The sequence below is a fragment of the Lagenorhynchus albirostris genome, chromosome 13, assembly GCF_949774975.1.
Source record: "Lagenorhynchus albirostris chromosome 13, mLagAlb1.1, whole genome shotgun sequence".
NCBI lineage: Eukaryota > Metazoa > Chordata > Mammalia > Artiodactyla > Delphinidae > Lagenorhynchus > Lagenorhynchus albirostris.
The window spans coordinates 69867164-69889078 of NC_083107.1; the positions used below are offsets into that span (position 1 = coordinate 69867164).

The 21915-nt window shown below is 40.1% G+C and overlaps 1 protein-coding gene and 1 non-coding gene across 7 annotated transcripts in view; one reads left to right on the forward strand and one right to left on the reverse strand.

The window, feature by feature from the left end:
* The window catches only part of DTNB (dystrobrevin beta), a 232976-nt gene that overhangs the window by 186802 nt on the left and 24259 nt on the right, over positions 1–21915 (forward strand). For 5 of the 6 annotated variants that reach the window (XM_060168532.1, XM_060168533.1, XM_060168529.1 and 2 more), the window contains 4 exons: positions 1428–1515; positions 12001–12086; positions 12959–13072; positions 18073–18169. In XM_060168532.1, coding sequence (XP_060024515.1) covers positions 1428–1515; positions 12001–12086; positions 12959–13072; positions 18073–18169 — 385 coding nt within the window. Of the gene's footprint in view, positions 1–1427; positions 1516–5361; positions 5430–12000; positions 12087–12958; positions 13073–18072; positions 18170–21915 lie in introns of those variants that run through there. The other variant, XM_060168534.1, reaches the window with a different exon arrangement.
* LOC132532006 (U6 spliceosomal RNA) lies at positions 21035–21141 on the reverse strand. The gene has a single exon (XR_009544268.1). It is a non-coding gene; the product is annotated as a U6 spliceosomal RNA (small nuclear RNA).

Sequence of the window (21915 nt, forward strand, 5' to 3'; positions counted from 1 at the left end):
AAATCCATCCTAGGGCTTCCCTGGTGGCGCAGTGGTTGAGATTCCGCCTGCCAATGCGGGGGACATGGGTTCGTGCCCCGGTCCGGGAAGATCCCACATGCCGCGGAGCGGCTGGGCCTGTGAGCCATGGCTGCTGAGCCTGCGCGTCCGGAGCCTGTGCTGCGCAACAGGAGAGGCCACAGCAGTGAGAGGCCCGTGTACCGCAAAAAAAAAAAAAAAAAAATCCATCCTAGAGGAAAGACCAAGTTAAGCTTAAGAGTTAGCCACAGAGATAGAAATATAGGATGCTTTAAAAAAAAAAAATCTAGGAAAAACACAGTTGATTTCATGCATGAAAAGTCGACAGGTTTCTATTGATTAAACTCCATCCTTCCCAGATTCCCCTCAGTAATTATAACAAGATTTGATGACTATTGAACTCATGTCTTTAATTTTTTTCACATTTCATATTTTGTCATACTGTTAAATTCCAGTCAGGGGTTTGTGGAACTCCAAGAACCTAGAGCCAAAGTAGAAGCAAGCCACGACAGCCATCTCTCATCACTTAGTCATCATTATTACTGTTGCCTTAAAACATCTGTCAGACTTAAACAAAGAAGAATTACATAGCCACAGTCCTGATTAATCTAGGAGTGCCCTGATATAAATAAACAGCAGTTGACATCACATGCTAAATTAAAGATGTCAGTCATCATCAGCAAGAAGTTCCATGTGAGCAGCACATATGCACAGAGCTAGCCTCCTGCTCAAGAACCTTCTTTTATTCAGGTGAGGCACTTTCTGACGTCCCACCATACTGGATCTCTAAATTTTTAGAATGCTGGAACTCTTGTTAAGAGTAATGAACTAAATTAATTCACTCTAAAATGGGGCTCCAGTTGTAGAACAAGCATGGTAAAAGAAGAGAAAGAGGCACTGAAGGGGAACGTTTGACGGCATCTTCCCCAACTTTACCATATTGTAAGCCTGCCTTAGCTTAGGTTCCTCAGTTTTGCTCAGCCAGTGTTAAGGGTACTTTTCCTCAGCCCTCTGTTTTTCAAGATGCTTTAGTTTTCTTTCGGGCTTTTTGAATTCAAGACCTATATCTAAAAGTCATGAGGTTTTCTTAAAACAGTTGATGGGAAATCACTCCCTCAAGCTTTATAGATGCCCTGTCTTTTCTCAGCCCTTGCATTCAAAAAGAAGTGTCCCCTCTGAAGGTGTGAGAGCAACAGGGATATACTGCCGAAGAGAAATGTTATGCGTGGCCTCGTCATTTCTCTAAATCCTCTTTGTCTCAGAAGACCATTAGTATCTATGATTCAGGTCTCCATTTCTTTTGTTACCATTCTTTTTCACAAGTGTTTCTCCCATCTGTTCTTTCTGAGAGAGAAGCAAGAGTAGGGGATGTTTAATAGATACCTGTTGAATTTTTATCTCCTTGGCAGTGTCCTGGACAGTCCTAGCCGACTGGATGAGGAACACCGGCTTATAGCTCGCTATGCTGCCCGGCTGGCTGCAGAGGCAGGAAACATGGTGAGTAAATAGAGGATTCCAGTAGAGTAGCAGAAATTTGCATTACTTTATTTATTTATTTTAATAGATTTATTTATTTATTTATTGGCTGCGTTGGGTCTTCATTGCTGCGTGCAGGCTTTCTCAAGTTGTGGCGAGCAGGGGCTACTCTTCATTGCAGTGCATGGGCTTCTCATTGCAATGGCTTCTCTTGTTGCGGAGCACAGGCGCTAGGCATGCAGGCTTCAGTAGTTGTGGCACGTGGGCTCAGTTGAAAAACTAAAAATAAAACTACCATGCGATCCAGCAATTCCACTCCTGGGTGTATATCTGGAAAAAATGAAAACACTAATTCGAAAAGATACATGCACCCCAGTGTTCATAGCAGCGCTATTTACAATAAGCAAGCCATGGAAGCAACCCGAGTACCCATCAACAGATGATAGGATTAAGAAGATGTGAGAGATGTGCACGCACACGTGTGCGCGCATGCACACACACACACACACACACACACACACACAGGAATATTACTCAGCCATACAAAAGAATGAAATATTGCCATTCGCGGGACTTCCCTGGTAGCGCAGTGGTTAAGAATCCGCCTGCCAATGCAGGGGACACAGGTTCAATCCATGGTCCAGGAAGATTCCACATGCCGTGGAGCAACTAAGCCCACGCATCACGACCACTGAGCCCATGTGCCACAACTACTGAAGCCCGTGCGCCTAGAGCCTGTGCTCCGCAGCAAGAGAAGCCTCCGCAATGAGAAGCCTGCGCACCACAACAAAGAGTAGCCCCTGCTTGCCACAACTAGAGAAAGGAAAGCCCACACGCAACAACAAAGACCCCATGCAGCCATAAATAAATAAGTAAATAAATAAATAAATAAAAATATATTGCCATTTGCAGCAACATGGATGGACCTAGTGAATATTATGCTTAGTGAAATAAGACAGAGAAAGACAAATTCTATACAATATCACTTATATGTGGAATCTAAAAAATGATACAGATCAATGTATATACAAAAACAGAAACAGTCTCACAGACATAGAAAACAAACTTGTGGTTACCAAAGGGGAGAAAGAGGCAGGGAGGGACATATTAGGGATATGGGATTAACAGATACAAACTACTATACATAAAATAGATAAGCAACAAAGCTTTACTATATAGCACAAGGAATTATACCTATTATCTCGTAATAACCTGTAATGGAATATAATCTGCAAAAACCCTGAATCACTGTACTGTATATGTGAAACTAACACAATATTATAAATCAACTATACTTCAGTTTAAAGAGAAAAGAAGGAAGAAAAAAATGCAAATTACCAATATCAGGAATGAAATAAGGGACATACTACAGATCCTATAAACATTATAAGGATGATAAGAATATTATGAACAACTTTTTGCCAGTAAGTTTGACAACCTAGCTGACGTAGACAAATTTCTTGAAAGATACAATTTAACAAAACTGACATAAGAATAAATAGAAAATCTAAATAGTCCTAAATCTGTTAAAGAAATTGAATTAATAATTAACTTCAAAAATTCTAAGCTCAGGGACTTCCCTGGTGGCACAGTGGTTAAGAATCTACCTGCCAATGAAGGGGACACGGGTTCGCGCCCTGGTCCGGGAAGATCCCACATGCCATGGAGCAACTAAGCCCGTGTGCCACAGCTACTGAGCCTGCACTCTAAAGCCTGCAAGCCACAGATACTGAGCCCGTGTGCCACAACTACTGAAGTCTGCATGCCTAGAGCCCGTTCTCTGCAACAAGAGAAGCCTCCGCGATGAGAAGCCTGTGCACCGCAATGAAGAGTAGCCCCCGCTCTCCGCAAGTAGAGAAAGATCATGTGCAGCAACGAAGACCCAACGCAGCCATAAATGAATAAATAAATAAATAAATAAATAAATAAAAATTCTAAGCTCAGATGGCTTAATTGTTGAATACCGTCATATGTTTAAGGAAGAAATAACAATCATAACAATCTGGCACAAACTTTCAGAAAATAGAGAAAGAAGTCATTTTATCAGGCCACTATAACCTGATACCAAAATAATACAAGGGCATTACAAGAGAAGAAAGTTGATGGCCAAGTTCTATCATGAACACAGATGCAAAAATCCTTAACAAAATATTAGCAAATTGAATCCAGCAATATGTAAAAAGGACAATACTCCATGATCAAGTGAGGTTTATCCTAGGAATGCAAATTTATTTAACACATGAAAATCAGCCTATGTAATTCACCATATTAGCAATTTAAAGAAGAAAATTATAATATTTCAATAGATGCAGAAAAAGTTTGTCAAAATACAATGCCCATTTTTGATAAAACTTCTCAATACCATAGGAGTAGAAGAAACTCCTTTAACCTGGTAAAGAACACCTACAAAAACCCTATAGCTTATATGACACTTAAAGGTTAAATTTTGGAATATTTCCCCCTAGTATTGCAAACAAGTCATAGATGTCTACTTCCACCACCTCTATTCAAAATTGTCCTGGGGGTCCCAGTCAGTGCAGCATGACAAGAAAAAAGAGACATAAATATTGTAAAGGAAGATGTGAAACTGTCATTATTTGCAGATGACCTGATTCTATATAGGAAGTCCTAAGGAAAGTCCTACAAGAACACTACTAGAACAGATACATGACTTTATAGCAGTGTTGCAGCATACGAAGTCAGTATATAAAAATTGATTGTATTTCTATCTACTAGCGGTGAACAATTAAGAATTAAATTTAGGAAAAATAACATTTACTGTAACATTAAAAACCATCAAATACTTATGGATAAATTTAATGAAAGATGTTCAAGACTGAAAACTATAAAATATTGCTAAGAGAAGTTAAAGAAAACCTAATAAATGGAGAGATATAGCCATATTCAAAAGATTCAGTATTAGTAAAATGGTACATTTTCCCTAATTGGTCTATAAATTCAGTACCAATCAAAATGCCAACTGATTTTCAAATATATTTAGAAAACCAAAACAGTTTTGGAAAAGAGCAAAGTTGGAGGATTCAACCCTACTTGACATCAAGTCTTACTCTAGGGACTTCCCTGGTGGTCCAGTAGTTAAGACTCCACACTCCCAATGCAGGGGGCCCGGGTTTGATCCCTGGTCAGGGAACTAGATCCCACATACTGTAACTAAGAGCCTGCTAGAAGAGCCCACATGCCACAACTAAAGATCCCACACGCCACAACTAAAGATCCCACGTGCCACAACTAAGACCCGGCGCAGCCAAATAAATATTTTTTTAAAAAAAGACTTACTGTAAAGGCACAGTAATCAGGAAAGTATGGTATTGGCAAAAGGATAGGCAAATCGTGCATAAAATATATGCACACATATAAGGTCAAGTGACTTTCAACAAGGCACAAAAGCAATTCAGTTGGGAAAGGAAAATCTTTTTAACAAATGCTGCTGGAGCAACTATTTATCTGTATGAAAAGAAAGGACAACTGTTCGTATGAAAATAACCTCTACCCCTACCTCACACCGTACATAGAAACCAATTTGATATATATCATAAACTTTAAATGTAAAAGCTAAAACCATAAAGCTATTAAAAGCTATTAAAATGCCTGACCTTGGGGCAGGCAAAGATTTCTTAGAGAGGTTATAAGAATCACAAACCATTAGGTCCAGTATTGTTCTGGAGTGAAATTAGACAGGACAGGCAGGCCAAGGTCTCGCAGGACAATATTCTACAGTGTTAGTTTTAGAAATGTGTACTAATTTATGTTTACTTCTTCACAGGGAAAGAGAGTTATGAAAGCTGCCAATAGAGTTTTGCTTTGTTTCTCTCTCAAAACGTCATTTATTCCTTTGGGTTTGTTTAGTCTTCAAAATCTTTTCCTTGAGAATCTAATACTAAGGCATACATCTGACTCTAACTTTCCAACTCTAAGGTTAGTGAAATGGAACAGAACAGGGGGAAAAAATGTCTGGGAAAAAGACTAGTTTTATTTAATTAGTTAAACCCTATACATGCCCTCAATCAGTCACAAATGTTTGTTATTTTAGAAATTAAAATTTATGAATAACATTAATTAAATTTTTTGAAATGGAATAGCATTGTGGTGGATTTTTAAAATTAAGTACATGTAATACCATTATGTAGTCTTGTTGACTTTACTTAGTACTTTTTAAAATTTGTAAATAAAAGCTCCAAAGCCGTTTGACCCTGAAAAGTAGATCCTAGTACTCCTTTACTGCAAACAAGATAAATCTGTTTACACCTGATAGTTTCTGATGCCAGTTCTCTAATTCATGTGAAAATAATTGTTAGAATGGTCTTGAGACTAAATACTGATATGGCCCCTTTCATCTTATTTTCCTAAGTGTAGTTATCTTATAAATATTGGGTCTCTCAGGAAGGATTCTTCTTAACTAGATTTCTATTAAACAGAAGACTTCTAATCTGCTAATCTCTCACTGATACAAGTGCTTTGCATAAAGTGGGTGTAGTGCTCAAAAGAATTTATTTATAGCCTGCCAGATAGGCTTTGTATTGATTTTTTTTTTTTTTTTCAAAAACCTTCTACAAGAAAGACCGTTAAATCATTTTAGCAGCCGGCATTACACCCTGTGAAATGCTCCAGCGTCAGACCCTCACATCTCCCCAGATGGCAGACATGGCCACTGAAACCTCTTCAGGCTGACCCTCAGATAGAAAAATTGTAGGTTGCTTAGATGAGCCAGGAGAGCTAATTTGTTTTCCTGAAGTGCCTAAATTCCATTTTAAAACAACAACAACTGGCGTCCCTGGTGGCGCACTGGTTGAGAGTCCACCTGCCGATGCAGGGGACATGGGTTCGTGCCCTGGTCTGGGAAGATCCCACGTGCCACGGAGAGGCTAGGCCCGTGAGCCATGGCCGCTGAGCCTGTGCGTCCGGAGCCTGTGCTCCACAGCGGGAAAGGCCACGACAGTGAGAGGCCCGAGTACCGCAAAACAACAACAACAACAACAACAAAAATACAGTGTGTGGCAAATCATGGTAATAACAGCAAATCTTAAATTTCATCACAAACATCACTAGCATTAGATGTAGTCAGGTGGGTTTTGTTTATTAAAAATTTTTTTTTCTTTATGAAAAAATTAAAAACTCATTATGGAAAACTTGGAAGAAAGGTGAAAGGAAAGGGAAACCATTGTCCATTGTCATGCTACCTACATTTACACGTTTTTGAGATTTTTTTTCCACATAGCCCAGTCCCGGACTTCACAGCCTCATCATCGTGTCAGCTGCTCCACCCATGCACCATTCCAGAAATGTCCTTACGGCTTCTTAGAATTAAAGATCAAGAGTATTTTCATGTGGTCTTTTGCACACATTTAATGATTTAAAACCCCTATAAAATAGTCATTGTCAAACCTGGCTACATGTTCTAATCTTTTGTGCAACACTTAAAATATATGTAGATTCTTGGCCTTGCCTCAGACCTACTGAATCAGAATCTCTGGGTTTAGTAGGGTCCATTGATTTTAGTTTAAAAAAAAAAAAAAGAAAACTTTCAGTCTTTTGATTTACAGCTAGCTTGGGAACCACTCTCCTAAAAAACATTACTGGGTTTTTGAGAGAGAGAGAGAGGTATTAATAATCCATAGCCCTCCAGTTAGTCTAAGCGAGGTTGAGATGATGGGAAGGCTGCCCTTGGGATGCAGTGAAAGTCTGGTTGATATCAGGCACATCTTTGTGGAACTCATCCTGCCAAGTTCATCCAGATGGGAAACTTCCAGTCTCTCTTTTGGAGTCTCCAGAAATGCATACCAGCAGATTACAGTTTGCTGACTATGTTGGCTCTCCTTGGTTTTATATTTGCCCAGTTTTGCTCAGTGGGGTCTTGTTCCTTATCCTGTATTTTTCAGATGTGTCTCTATCTCATTAAAGATGATGGAGCTCTGTGAGATTACCTAAACCTAAGAGAATACTAGTGTAACAGAGGAAGGGATCCTCTTCACATCTCTTTCCATAAATATTCCCATTTTACAGACAAGAAAATAAAGGTATATAGTAAAATAAAGTAACTCAAGGTTTACATGCGACTAGGTAGCAAACGCTTGGATTCTTAAGTGGTCCACCTACTTCCATTCTTATCCCACTACAGTAAATCCTCCACTTAGTAGCCAAAGCAGTGTTTGTTTTTAATAAGCTTCATTATAGAACAATTTTAGATTTACAGAAAAACTATGAAGCTAGTACAGAGAGTTTCCATATAACCCATGTTCCATTTCTCCTATTATTAACATTTTACCTTAGTATAGCATGTTTGTTGCAATTAATGAGCCAATATCAATACATTATTATTAACTAAAGTCCATGCTTTACTCAGATTTTGTTAGTTTTTAGCTAATGTCTTTTCTCTGTTCTGGGGTTCCATCCGAGATACCACATTACATTTAGTTGTCATATCTCCTTAGGCTCCTCTGGTCTGTGACAGCTCTGACTTTCCTTGGTTTTTTTTGTTTGTTTTTTATTTATTGAAACATAGTTGATTTACAATATTGTGTTAGTTTCAGGTGTACAGCAAAGTGATTCAGCTATATATATAGTTATATCCTATATGATAATATATATGATAATCCTATATGATATATAGGATTATTTTCCATTATAGCTTATTACTGACTTTCCTTGTTTTTGATGACCTTGACAGTTTTGAGGAACGTCCCTTAATGGGGATTTGTCTGTTTTTCTCATGATTAGACTGGGATTATGGGTTTTGGGGAGGAAGAGATAAGTGCTATTTTCCTCACATCACATCATACATATATAATATCAATGTAACTTATCACTGTTGATGTTGACCTTGATCACTTGGCTGAGGAAGCTTTTGTCAGGTGTCTCCGACATAAAGTTACTCTTTTGTCCCCTTTCCACACTGTCCTCTTTAGAAGGAAGTCACTATGGACAGGCCACGCTTAAGGAACAGGGAGTCAGGCTCCACCTCCTTGAGGGCAGAGTACGTACATATGTTATTTGGAATTGATTCCATGTTTCCCTGTTCAGAATCCTACAGTGGCTTCACACCACATTTGGAATGGAATGGAAACTCCACTGCATGATGAAAAGGTCCTTCATGATCTGGGCCCTCCCAGTTTATCACCTATCCCTGCCTCATAGCCGCACCACTCCATCAGTACTGACCAGAACACACCAACCTGGAGCACTTGTAGGCCTTTGCCCTTCTTTCTGCCCAGCAAGCCCGACCCTCCCAACCCCCAGACCTTCACCTGGTTTGCTTCCTAAGTTCATTGAGTCTTTCATAACTATCTCATTGAAAAAATCTTCTGTCTCAGTTTATTCTGTGTCATAACCCTATATTTCTTCATCAAATTGATCACTACTGATGCCATATGTATATATATATATATCACCTACATTTATTTATTTATTTATTTATCATTCTCTCCCAATATAATGTAAGCTACATGAGGGTAGAGGCTGTATTTTATTCACTAATGCATCCCTAGTTTCTGGAGTAGTATCTAACACATACTAAGTCCTCAGGAAATATTTGTTGGATAAATGAATGAATGAACTATCTAATTTTTGAAAGAAATCATCTTTAGGGATCTTCTGGCTAAAGTAATCTATGTCTTTATAAACTGTTCCCTCTTTTTCCCTTCAGTGTCCTGGGGGCATTTTAGGAAGGGATACCTGGCTTTTTTTTTTTTTTTAAAGAGTACTGTGGTGTCTAAGATAGTCAATAAATAAAATCCTACATTTCTCTGTTATTTAGTGTACACTCAACTGTGTTTGACATTTGTCTGGGTGAAATAAGCCATCATTCAACTGTCCACTGGGGGCTCCCTGCTGTTACGTCCAGGTGGAGGAGCTAGGGTGCAGCCTGCTCCAGGTGGGACTGCTGTCTAAGGGCTTGAATCTTTTTCCGCCCCTACTTCTTTGTATTTGAGTAACAATGCTTCTTGGTGCCAAAGAATCTTTCCTGGTTAGGAATCACTATTGATAATAATTCTTGATTCCTATGTTAACTTCCTCTTTGAAAGATGCTTCAGCATTGCAGTCAGACACTCAAAACTAAAAGGATTCTTTAGAAATTTCCAGTGAAATACTGTAGGGTTTTTTGTCGTTTGTCATTATATGAAACAGATTCCTTTCAGAGCTCATTTCCTCATCCATAATTTTGCCTGGTCCCACTCTCATAAGGAGCCATTAGTTTCAACTCTAGTCTTCAGGAATTGTAAACCTTTTATTCATAGCAGTTTTACTCTGAGGCAAGCTATTTTTCTGAGGTTCAACTCAGGCTCTCACAAGACTGAATAGAATATATAGAGAACTTGCTCAGTTGACTGCTGGTCTACTCTTCTCTGGAGGAAGAAAGATCAGGTTTTTTCTTTTTAAAGAAGGAAGTTACTTGGTAACTTGATAAAAGGCTCCCACCCAGATTTGCTATGCTATTTTGCCCCTGTTTATTTAGGAAATTTCACATGAAAAGAATTACTTATTGCATCTTTAAACTCTAGACAGGAAACAAGGTTTCTGCTTCATCGTAGATCATGTTTTGGGAACCAAGAACCAAGAATACCTGGAGTGAAGTGTAACTATACCAGAGCCTTCATTAAGAGCTTCCACTCTGGTTAATCAATAAAAGGGAAATGTCACCTAGTCATCCATTTTCCTATTTTGTGTCGATTGGCTTCCTTTTTCTTTTTTTTCCAGTACGCGGGCTTCTCACTGTTGTGGCCTCTCCCGTTGCGGAGCACAGGCTCTGGACGCGCAGGCTCAGTGGCCGTGGCTCACGGGCCCAGCCGCTCCGTGGCATGTGGGATCTTCCCGGACCGGGGTACAAACCCATGTCCCCTGCATTGGCAGGCGGACTCTCAACCACTGCGCCACCAGGGAAGCCCGGCTTCCATATTCTTAAAGGAGGTATAAGGGTCAGACCCAGTAGTGAATATGCAAATCAAAACCATAATGACTCCTCCAAAGAGGATATATAGATGGCCAATAAGCACATGAAAGTATGCTTAACATATTAGGGGAATACAAATCAAAATCACAAGATACTATTTTATACTCACTAGGATTACTGTGATCAAAAAAATGGACTATAACAACTGTTGGCAAGAAAGTGGAAAAAATGGACCCCTCATATATTGCTAGTGGGAATGTAAACTGCTACAGCCATGTAGGAAAACAGTTTAGCAGTTGCCCAAAAGGCAGTTACTATATGACCCAGCAGTTCCACTCTTAGATATATACCCAAGAAAAATGAAAGCATGTCTCTACACAGAAACTTGTCCGCAAATGCACATAGCAGCATTATGCAAAATAGCCCGCCAAAATGGGAACCCAAATGTCCCCCAGCTGCTGAATGGATGAACAAGATATGATGTATCCATATGGTGGAATATTATTCTTCTATAAAAAGAAATGAAGTACTGATACATGCTACAACGTGGATGAACCTTGGAATCATTTGCCAAGTCAAAGAAGCCATACATAAAAGATCACATACTGCATGATTCCATTGGTATGAACTGCCCAGAGTAGGCAAATCCATAGATAAAGAAATTAGATAAGTTGTCACAAGATGGTGGAGGGGAAATGGGGAGTGACTGTGGGTTTCTTTTCGGGGTGATGAAAATGTCCTGGAAGTAGATACTGATGATGGGCTCACAACCTCATAAATATAGTTTAAAACCACTGAATTATATACTTTAAAAGGGTAGGTTTTAAGGCATGTAAATTATATCTCAATTTTTTAAAAAACCCACAATTAGGTACTTCACGCCCACTAGGATGGTTAAAACCAAAAAGACAATGACAAGTATTGGTGAGAATGTGGAGAAATTAGAACCCTCATTCATTGTTGGTGGGACTGTAAAATGGTTCAGCCACTTTGGAAAACAGTTTGACACTTTCTCAAAATGTTAAATACAGAGTTAACCATATAACTCTGGAATTCCACTCTTAGGGATTTACCCAAGACAGATGAAAACATGTATCAATACAAAGATTTGTAAATGAGAGTTCAGAGCGGCTTCATTTGTGTCAACCAAAAGCTGGAAACAATGGAATACTATTCAGCAATAAAAAGGAAGGAACTCCTGATGCATGGAGCAACATGGATGAACCTCAGAAATACCATGCTAAGTGGAAGCCTGCATGTTGTATGATTCCATTTATATGAAGTTTCTAGAAAAGGCAAAACTGTAGACAGAAAGCAGATCACTGGTTGCCTGTGGTTGGGGATGGGAGTGGAAGTTGACTACAAACTGGCATGAGGGAACTTTCTGTGGTGATGAAAGATGTTCTAAAACTGGACTGTGGTGATTGGTTTGCATAACTGTTTAAATATACGAAGACTCATTGAATTGTACACTTAAAACGGGTGGATTTTATGGTATGTAAATTATACCTCAAAAATCTGTTTTAAAAAAAATCAACAGTCCATCTGGGCCTCTGGATATATTTGAATAAAAAAAAAACCTTTCTTCTTCCTCACTGTAGACCCGTCCTCCCACCGACTTGAGCTTTAACTTTGATGCCAACAAACAACAAAGACAGCTTATTGCAGAACTGGAAAACAAAAACAGGTAAGAATGCAGAGGTCGAGCCAGTTTCTGAAGCCCAGGATTATCACGTGAGTATCTGATTCTCATTTTCCTTGCAGTCTAGGTGGGTTTTGACCACAAAGGAAGATCCCACCTCAGTGAAGATAGGCCAGCCCAAGTCCAGTACATGCCCTGGACACTAATTTGTATATCTCTGCATGCTGTTCATTCTGGTAGTCCAAAACCCCGCTCAGGTGCTCTCAGGTAGATTCTTTTTCTCACCCACCAGTGTGTTCCCCTCCCATTCCTTTCTCCACTCTACTCCCAGGAGCCTTTGCTGTGTCTTGTCATCTTGTCCTGGCCCACGATGCAGCACGCGACTGTCTGGTCTCTCACTAAAAAGCCATTTACAGGCTTGGCGACCAGACAACACACCATCATGCACTGAAAAAGCAGAAACCAGGACAAGGAAATTGGTCATAATGTAACAGGCACAGTGGAGGAAGTGGCAACCATCAGATCTCGGGGTGGGAGTGGGGTTCAGGAGAAGAAGGGAGACAGAGGAAGACTTGAGGGGAGTTAGCACAAGACTTGCATTAGAAGGTTGCAAGTTCCCCCCAGACAGGAACAGACTCTTCTATTGATAGTTGTCCTTTTTCTTCTGTGGAAATTTTTCAAGTTCTTGAGAAGAGGGTTTGTAGGACTTTTTCTACCACAAAGGATTGTTTCATCGAGGAAATACCGAGTGCAGCAATTTTAAGACGGTGTCCATTTCACATCTTGGTCATTCAGAAACAATCAGAACAAGATTGGTAGAGGCAGCATGACTAGAATAAAAACTTCTAACGGAAAAAAAGAGAGGGAGCGAGCTGTGAAGCCGCACGTGGCCATCTCTTTTTCATCCATCTCTCTAGAGAGATCCTGCAGGAGATTCAGCGTCTCCGTCTAGAGCATGAACAGGCTTCCCAGCCCACTCCGGAGAAGGCCCAGCAGAACCCCACCCTGCTGGCAGAGCTGCGGCTGCTGAGGTAAGTGGGGAAACTGCACCGCTGTCCCCAAGTCATAGTCTGCTACAGCAGGAGTTCATATCCCAGGGAACCAAACTGGTGGGTTAGAATCTGTTTATCGGTTTAACTCGTCATGTTAGAACAAACAGCCAAAGCGTTCCACTCATTCTGTTACTGCTTCAGGTGTTTGAGTCCCTTTATTAATCACTGTGAGATCTCCTGCCTTCATTTCAGAACTAGATAAACACCAGGCGCAGTGTTTACACTTTTGTGATTGCTTTAGGAAGACCACTGTGCTGCACTCAATCTTCTTATCTTGCAAATTAGTCTGACTTTAGAGACTCCTGGCAGGAGTAACGCTCTCCCTGTCCTTTGAGTATGTTCTCCCGCGCTTCATAGGCAGAGCAGGATTCCGTTGCGGGAACTCGCCTGAGATGTGAAACCAAGCGGGAATCCCTCGCACCATGGCTGTGGTACTTTCTACCTCAGCATAAGTATAAACTGTCTCAAGGATGGAGAGACTAAGGACGTAGGATCAGGATGGGGGTAGAGAGCAACTTCAGCTCCCACTTGGTGCTGTTTTGGAGGGAATGAGGGCATCTTCCAGGAGAGTATAACGTGAGCGTTATCCGAGCAAAGTTATTAGGGTCTTATTTCCTATCGGTCTTAGAAAGATGTGTGTATACTCTTTGTAAGTGAAGACATTATGGAAACTGAGTGAGTGACTTGATTCTCACCAGACCTCTAGATTTCCAAATAGTGGGTTCTTTCTGTTTAGGTTGTAACATTTGACATTCTGCAGTTGATTTTTAACGTGCTGTCACCTGGGATTCTGCATAGCCGAATGTCCTTTCTTAGTTCTTCCTTCGGCTTAGGTCAACTCATCAAGAATTTAAAGCACGCAGATGAAAATCATTAGCGACACAGAGATTCCCATTCTACTAAAAATTCATTTTAGTTTCTAAATTGATTAGAAACTGGGCTGAGATTTTGGTTACTCTGGGTCCACTGTCACACATTTGAGATATCAGCATGGTTGGTGTCACACTAGGGAGGATGGGAAAGCAAAAGCTGCTGACTCAGGTAGAGCATAACTAAGCTATCAGTGTAAGATACAGCTGTTTTCTTTCCTCACCTCAGCTCAGGCACAAGTGACTGTTTTGTATCTAGAAAAGCAAAAAACTGTCATACTTTATTTTAACTATTGCTGGAACTAGGATTGCTGAAAGGGCTTCTTTATGCTAGAGGGATCTGAAAAAACTGTAGATTTAGTAGGCAAAGGGCTGAATCCAGCACTGTGACATAAGGCAGTAAGAGACAGGAATTTAATCTAAATACAAGGAGGGTCTAAATCCTGAGAAATCAGAAAGTATTTAATCTCAAAAGCAGCTTGTATACCACTGAAAAAAGAGTGACTATTTAATAAGTTTGCCGGATCGATTGGTCATGCATAAGGACAAACATATTGGCTCTCTTCCTCACACCATATACAAAAACACCACCGGATGGATTAAACATGGAGACGAAAATGTTAAAACTTCTAGAAGAAAACGTAGGAGAGTTTCTTTAGGGTTTTGGAATAGAAAATATAATTTCTCAGAATTACTAGCCATGAAAGAAGTTGGTATATTCATCTATATTAATATACGAAGTTTTGTTTATCGCAAGACACATAAAGGGCAAAATTCATTTGTAGGTTCTGACATCCTTCTGGTTTTGATGAATATACATGAATCCAGGAACTGCCAATACCCAGCTAGTATAATAAAGCAAGATAGAGAATTTCATCCATAGGGTTAGTGGTTATGAATCCTGACCACCAAGATTGTCTTTTCCCCCTTCATTATTTTTAACGGTATATTTGTTATTATAGTAATATATGACAAGTGTGTGAGATATGAAGCATAATGATAAAATGAACACCCAGGAACTCACATCCTACTTGAGAATTCATATATTGCTAAAGCCATGTCATCTGTAAAAGTGCCCCCTTATTCCACTTCCTTGCTTCTGCCTTCCCCACAGAGCTAACCTCTATCCAGAATTTGGTTTATCATTCCCTTTTTTTTTCTTTTTTTTAATATTTACTTATTTATTTATTTGGTTGCACCGGGTCTTAGCTGCAGCACGCATGTGGGATCTAGTTCCCCTGCCAGGGATCGAACCCAGGCCCCCTGCATTGGGAGCATGGAGTCTCAACCGCTGTGCCACCAGGGAAGTCCCAATTCCCTTGCTTTTTAAAAGAGTATTGTCAAGTATGTGTGTATGCCCACGTGATAAAGTGTCTAATTTTGCTTTTTGTTTTTTGAGCTTTATAGAAATGGTATTCCATGCAGTCTTCTGGGACATTTTCCCCCCTTAATATTACTCTTTAGGAGCCTTCCATGTTGTTGCATGTAGCTGTAGTTCATTCATTTTTGCCACATATTATAATTATTTGATCATACACAGCACAAAGAAAGAGTACTGCATCCAGGCTTGGGGGTTCAGGGAAGAAAGGCTTTCTAGAAAGTTGAATGAGTCAACTCCTCCTTATTGAGTTTATACCTGCACTGGAAATTTAGGGAGTATGAAGATGAGAAGACAATGATTCTATCTTAAAAATTTATAATCTAGTTTCGGAAACAAAACTTAAAATAATTTGCTAGTCAGTTAAATAATATTGTACAATGTTAATAAATAGTATGGATATTAGAAGAAATGTGAGTAGGGAAAGGCGCACACACACACACACACACACACACACACACACAGGCTAGAAGCAATTTGACGCTTGATAGTGCTGGAATTTGGGCTGGACCATGAAAGGTAGGTGTGGTTTGAATGGCGTGTAGGACAAAACATTTAAGATTAGAAGCAGAGTTGGGGTTCAGCAAGATTCCCCAATAAGTATGACACATTTCAGACAGGAGAAGGAGCCTTGGAGCTAAGAATTTGTTTTCAGTCATCCAGTGAATTAATCTTTAGAGTGCCAATGATGGGAGATAAAATTAGTTGGATAATTGAGACCAGATTCTGAGAGCCTTAAGTGATAGGTCATTGGAAATCCTTGGAGGGCTTCAAATAATGATTTCATTAAGTTCACTAGATGTTAATTGAGTCCACACTGGATGCGTGATATTCTCTTAATCATTAAATATAAGCAAAGACGAGTAAGGTCATCCCCTGACCTCAAGGATTCTGCATCATGGTAGGAGTGACAGCAATACAAGGTAAAATATATTAAGTGCCACAGAGAAGCACCAACTGCTATGTGATTAAATAAGCAGGATCCTATACCTGCTGAAGTAATCAGGAATAGCTTCCTGGAAAGAGTGACGTTTGGGAGGGACACTAAGGAGTGAATAACATTTGGAAGAGAGTAGGGGAATACTCACTTGTAAAATGATGCAGTCTGCTTAGGGAAAAGTGAACCATGGCTGGAGGTCCAGACATGGAAGGGAAAGGGAGGTAAGGAACTAAGGATAGGAATGTAGGTAGGGTCTGGAGCAGCACTCTCTGATAGAAATATAATGTAAGCCGTATGTGTACCAAAAATTTTCTAACAACCATGTTGAAAAACAAAGGAAATAGGTGTCACTAAAATTAATACTATCGTGCTTCCCTGGTGGCGCAGTGGTTGAGAGTCCACCTGCCGATGCAGGGAACATGGGTTTGTACCTTGGTCCGGGAAGATCCCATGTGCCGTGGAGCAACTGGGCCCATGAGCCATGGCCGCTGAACCTGCGTGTCCGGAGCCTGTGCTCCGCAACGGGAGAGGCCACAGCAGTGAAAGGCCCGCATACCGCAAAAAAAAAAAAAAAAAAAAAAAAAAAATTAATACTATCTTTTATTTAACCTGTGGGAATAGAAAGATAGACATGTGATTTCCAAGAATCATCTGAATTGGGTGACTGATTGAATATAGGAAATGAACAGGAAAGTATCAAAGAGGACTGAGTTTTTCAGCCATGACAGTTAGAAGAAAAAGTAGGAGAGAAAGGGAAATTGAGAAGAGAACCATTTAGGGATGAAAGTCTCAAGTTTGGTTTTGGAAAGATTGAGCTAGACTTGTTGACATGAAATCTGTCCTCAGGGAAACAGAAATCTGTCCTCAGAATTCTCTTAGACACAGAGTCGTCCTGATGTCTGTCATACTTTTGGAACCTGATGTGTGGTTCTGGAAGCACTGACTCCTGAACCCTGTCTTCCCTGAGCAGTTTTCATACATTTTTTTCCACTATTAATTTTAATTTGGACTAGTTTTATGTATAAGTGAGGCATTTGGCTTCCTAAAGAATTTTTTAAATCACTTTAATAATATTAACAATACTTTTTCACTGTACGGCAATATGTACTTTCCAAAGCATTTTTTTTAAATAAATTTGTTTATTTATTTTTGGCTGCATTGCGTCTTCGTGGCTGCACGTGGGCTTTCTCTAGTTCCGGCGAGCAGGGGCTACTCTTCGTTGCGGTGCGCGGGCTTCTCATTGCGGTGACTTCTCTTGTTGCGGAGCACAGGCTCTAGGTGCGCAGGCTTCAGTAGTTGCAGCACGCAGGCTCAGTAGTTGTGGCTTGCAGGCTCTAGAGCGCAGGCTCATTAGTTGTGGCGCACGGGCTTAGTTGCTCCGCGGCATGTGGAACCTTCCCGGACCAGGGCTCGAACCCATGTGCCCTGCATTGGATTCTTAACCACTGCACCACCAGGGAAGCCCTCCAAAGCATTTTTACATACTATTCTCACAGCAGTAAAGAAAAGTGAGCAAAACAGATATTAGCACCATTTTATGTATCCAGTATCAGAACTTAAATGATTTGCTCAGCATCTCATACACTGGTAAGTAGCAGAATCAGGTCCAAAACCCATTTCATCTGGCCTTCGACTCTTCTTTGAGGATCATTTTATCTTCATTTTCTTTTTTTTTTTATATATTTGTTCAGTAGCACATTACAATTTTTAATATTTTTAAATTACAGTGTCTTTTTGTGATCTAACTGCCCTTCCATCTCTTCATTTCTCATGAGCTTTTCCTCTCCGACAGGCAGAGGAAAGATGAGCTGGAACAGAGGATGTCAGCGCTGCAGGAGAGCAGGCGGGAACTGATGGTCCAGCTGGAAGGGCTGATGAAGCTGCTGAAGGTAAGAGCAGCAGCCGCTCAGGTCTCCTCCCACCTCCCAGCTCTTCTTGTCCATCTTCACCTGCACTTCAGCTTCTGCCTCCCTGTGATGTCAGACAGGATGAGGCTAAAAGGTTAACTCTTGCTGCCTAGACTCAGTTTTCAGGTAGACCTCTCTAAAGTTAACCTAATTCAGTATAAAAGCTACCTAAATTAGTGTAAAGCCTGATTACAAAAAATTAGTATCTGGAACTAATGTCCTTGAATAGTTGCTTTTATGAATTAATAAGAATGTTTATAAATCGGATATTAGTTATGTGAAATGAATATTTCTCAACTACATAAAGTTTCTTTTAAGACAGGTTTTCAAATATTCTACCTAAATGCGTAACAAGTATCGTGTCCTATTTTAATAAGTATTACAGAGGCAAACCAAAGTAATCAACCAACTCTAATCAATAATTTTACTCTATTAGGAGCAATAAAATAGCTCTAGGTTTGGTATATTGGGGCTTGCATAATTCAGGCCTCACTATCTATTTTTAGTGAAAAATATATTACAGTCCCTACACCCTAGAGCAGACAAAGGCGCACTTGGCATTTAAATGTCCTCACCTGGATGATTTGACTGGCACTGAATAGAAATACTTACCCAGCTCTGTAGCAGCAATACAAGGACATATTTGTTTATGCTATAAATTCCTAAGGCCTGTCTGTCTATACTGTGAAACCATTGTATTTCATGGTATGAAATACAGAATGGAAATCACAGTGTGGAGTACCTCAAAAGGCAGGCTGAGGGGGTAGATTTAATCCTGTGATGAAGTGGAGTCATTAAAGGTTTTGAAAACAATAGTTTAGGAAAATGTACATAGCAGGTTGGGAAGAGGAGAAACTAAAGGATAATAGGAAGCTACTGAAATCTTCCAGACCCGAAGTGACAAGGGCCTAGGCTAGGAGGGGTAGCCCAGGAGCATGTCAGCTTGAAGAGTTTGCTTCAACTTCTCCATTCTAAACCAGTCCTTTAATAATAAAACCAGTGGGTATTTAGCAACTTGGGTAAACGGAGTGTTTGTGTTTTAAACTGACTTTTGGCTTGCTCAAGACAATCACTTCTTTTAGTCTTGAGCTGAGTTTTTTTCTAGCTTTGGTTCTGGGTATTTGGGGTATTTTGGGACATGTTTCTTCATTAACCCTGTTAGCAGGATGTCTCCTGAGAAATATTTTGTCTAAATGGGTCTTGTTTAAAGAAAACCTTATGCGTAAAACCTGGCCCAAATCCTTCCAATAGTTGTCAAGTATCCAGCTGAGCAACCCGATCAGCCACCCAGGAGAGCAGAGAGGTGCTTAAATACATTTGGCCAGTGTAACATCTGGAGCCGTGTGGGGCTTTGAAAGCCCTGCCGTTGTGGGGTTGGTCCACCCACAGGACAGAAGGTCATGGGGGATTCACCTGCCTTTCAGAAGAATGTTCTCAAATATTACCCAAACATAGATGGGAAGGTACCCTTTTTGAAAAAGGCAAAAAGGTTTATGCAAACTGAAGGGAAGTCAGAATGCATTTCCCCTAAGTATCACAGTAAGCTTTCCCGTCAGCTGATTGCCCTCAGTGTTCCTTAGAGTTCCTGGCTCAGGTCCCGTGTGCCTTCCTAAGACCTTGTCATGTACGTCTGACACTTGCATTCAAGGCCTAAGCAGAATGAGCTGATGTCTCGAACTGTATTCCCAAGCCCTGAGTTTCTTTGTATTTCCAGCTGTTGTCTTACAGTTATAATTTCTGTAAAATAACCAGGACCCCACTGCTCTGCTTTGTAGGATATCCTATCAAGTTCTTAAAAGCCTTATTATTTACCCACCTCACAGGCTGAGGTCATTCAGAAAGGGAAGAAGAATTGCAAACATAAACCAGGAATGTTGTCTTTTTATCCATTGATTAAGAGCCATGTTTAGAGTATGTGGTGTATAATGGTGACTAAGACTCAATCCCTGTCACCAAGGAGTATCAGAGACCTTCTTATTGTTGTTGTTTTTTTCCTAATGACATAATGTAGACTGACACTCAAGCACCCGTGTTTCAGAATGTATCTTTTCTTTACATTTTTTCCCCTGATTAATGAGTATATATGGATAACCTCTACCTCAGACTTATTTAATCTAAAAATAGTTGTGTGATGGTGTTTTAGTTTCTAAATTACGTTCCCAGTATTTTTCTGCCTCATTTTCCATTTTTCCAGTATTGCTTTTGAAACGCATTTACCAGATGAATTCTGTAGTTTTAAATTTTAACCTCATATGCAAATGAGGTTTTGAATATAAATTTTTTTATATAGATGACTACAGTGGCTATGGCATTACTTTGGCCATCTAGCCAGATATCCCCAATGTGACGGGTCTCCCATGTTTTTAGGTGACTTGAGCAGTCCTAGGTTTGCACTTTATAATTAAGGCATTATTACCCCCTTTAAATCAAGTTGGCTCCTATACCTTGTCACCAGTCAATGTTTACTGACCCCAACTGACTAATTGATAACAGAAAGGTTCTAAGACCTTATATCTGACCTGTTTACTGTGTTGACAAAGCCTTCAAAGCTATATCTGATTAACTTTTGTGAGTTTGGATTATACAACACCATCCTAAGTAACACTTTGCCAAAGTCCACCCTCTCCCAATCCCAGTGCACATGGGGGGCCTGTAAGTCCTGAAAACACTGACCTGTCCACTCTCTCCATCCTAACCTGACATGTGTCTACTGCAAATTATAATGATTTTATATCAATGGATAAACTATATACAGCAAAGTCACCAAATGTACAAACATGAAGCATTGCCTTCTGAATTTTTCTTTTTTTTTTTTAAACATCTTTATTGGAGTATAATTGCTTTAAAAAAAATATGGAACGCTTCACGAATTTGCGTATCATCCTTGCGCAGGGGCCATGCTAATCTTCTCTGTATCATTCCAATTTTAGTATATGTGCTGCCGAAGCGAGCACTGAATTTTTCTATTCTATTGAACCAAGGTAATATTGTGTCCAATACCAAACCTGGAGAAAACAGTGAACATAGGGAGGTGTTTTAGAAACAGTTCTAAGAAATTACATACTGGTCTTTTGACCTCAGATGCAATTTCAGCTTGTCAGGATTGCCCCATCTCTCCCCTACCAATTTCCATTTCAACATTTAGTGCCAGCCATAGAAACACATTTTTAATTGTTTAATAACTCTTCTACGGCTGGTTGCCTTGCCTAGTGAATGGAAGAAACGTGTTCTGCCTCACAGGGAAGCCTGACTAGGCAGGGAGATCGCTTCCCAACTGTAAAACTCTAACCCCTTCTACCTGGAGCCATGCATACCAGACGCAAAAGCTAAAAGACGCTCACTCCTTCAGGCTAACTCAGCGAACGCTCAGGGCCCTCTTTGCCTGGGTGCCTGTGCTATTAGGTTTGGCCAAGCATCTAGCAGCTGGTTTTGATAATGAAGAACATCTTCCGGCACTGAGCTGGGAGTCTTCTCAAGAGAGTTCTTGGTGCCCATTTAATTTCTAGTGCATGTCTCTCCCTTGCGGGAATAAAATGACTTTCTCCAAATTCTTACTTTCCCTCTCCCTTTCGTAATTCCTTGGCTTTACTGAAATCATTCTCTCCATTGCACCCAGATCTGCAGACTGAGAAGCACTCATCCATTCCCAAGACTTCCTACACACATGTTTAGTAAAGGCAGTCTGCACGGATGGATCCAATTTAAATAGAACCATTGCAACAGATTTT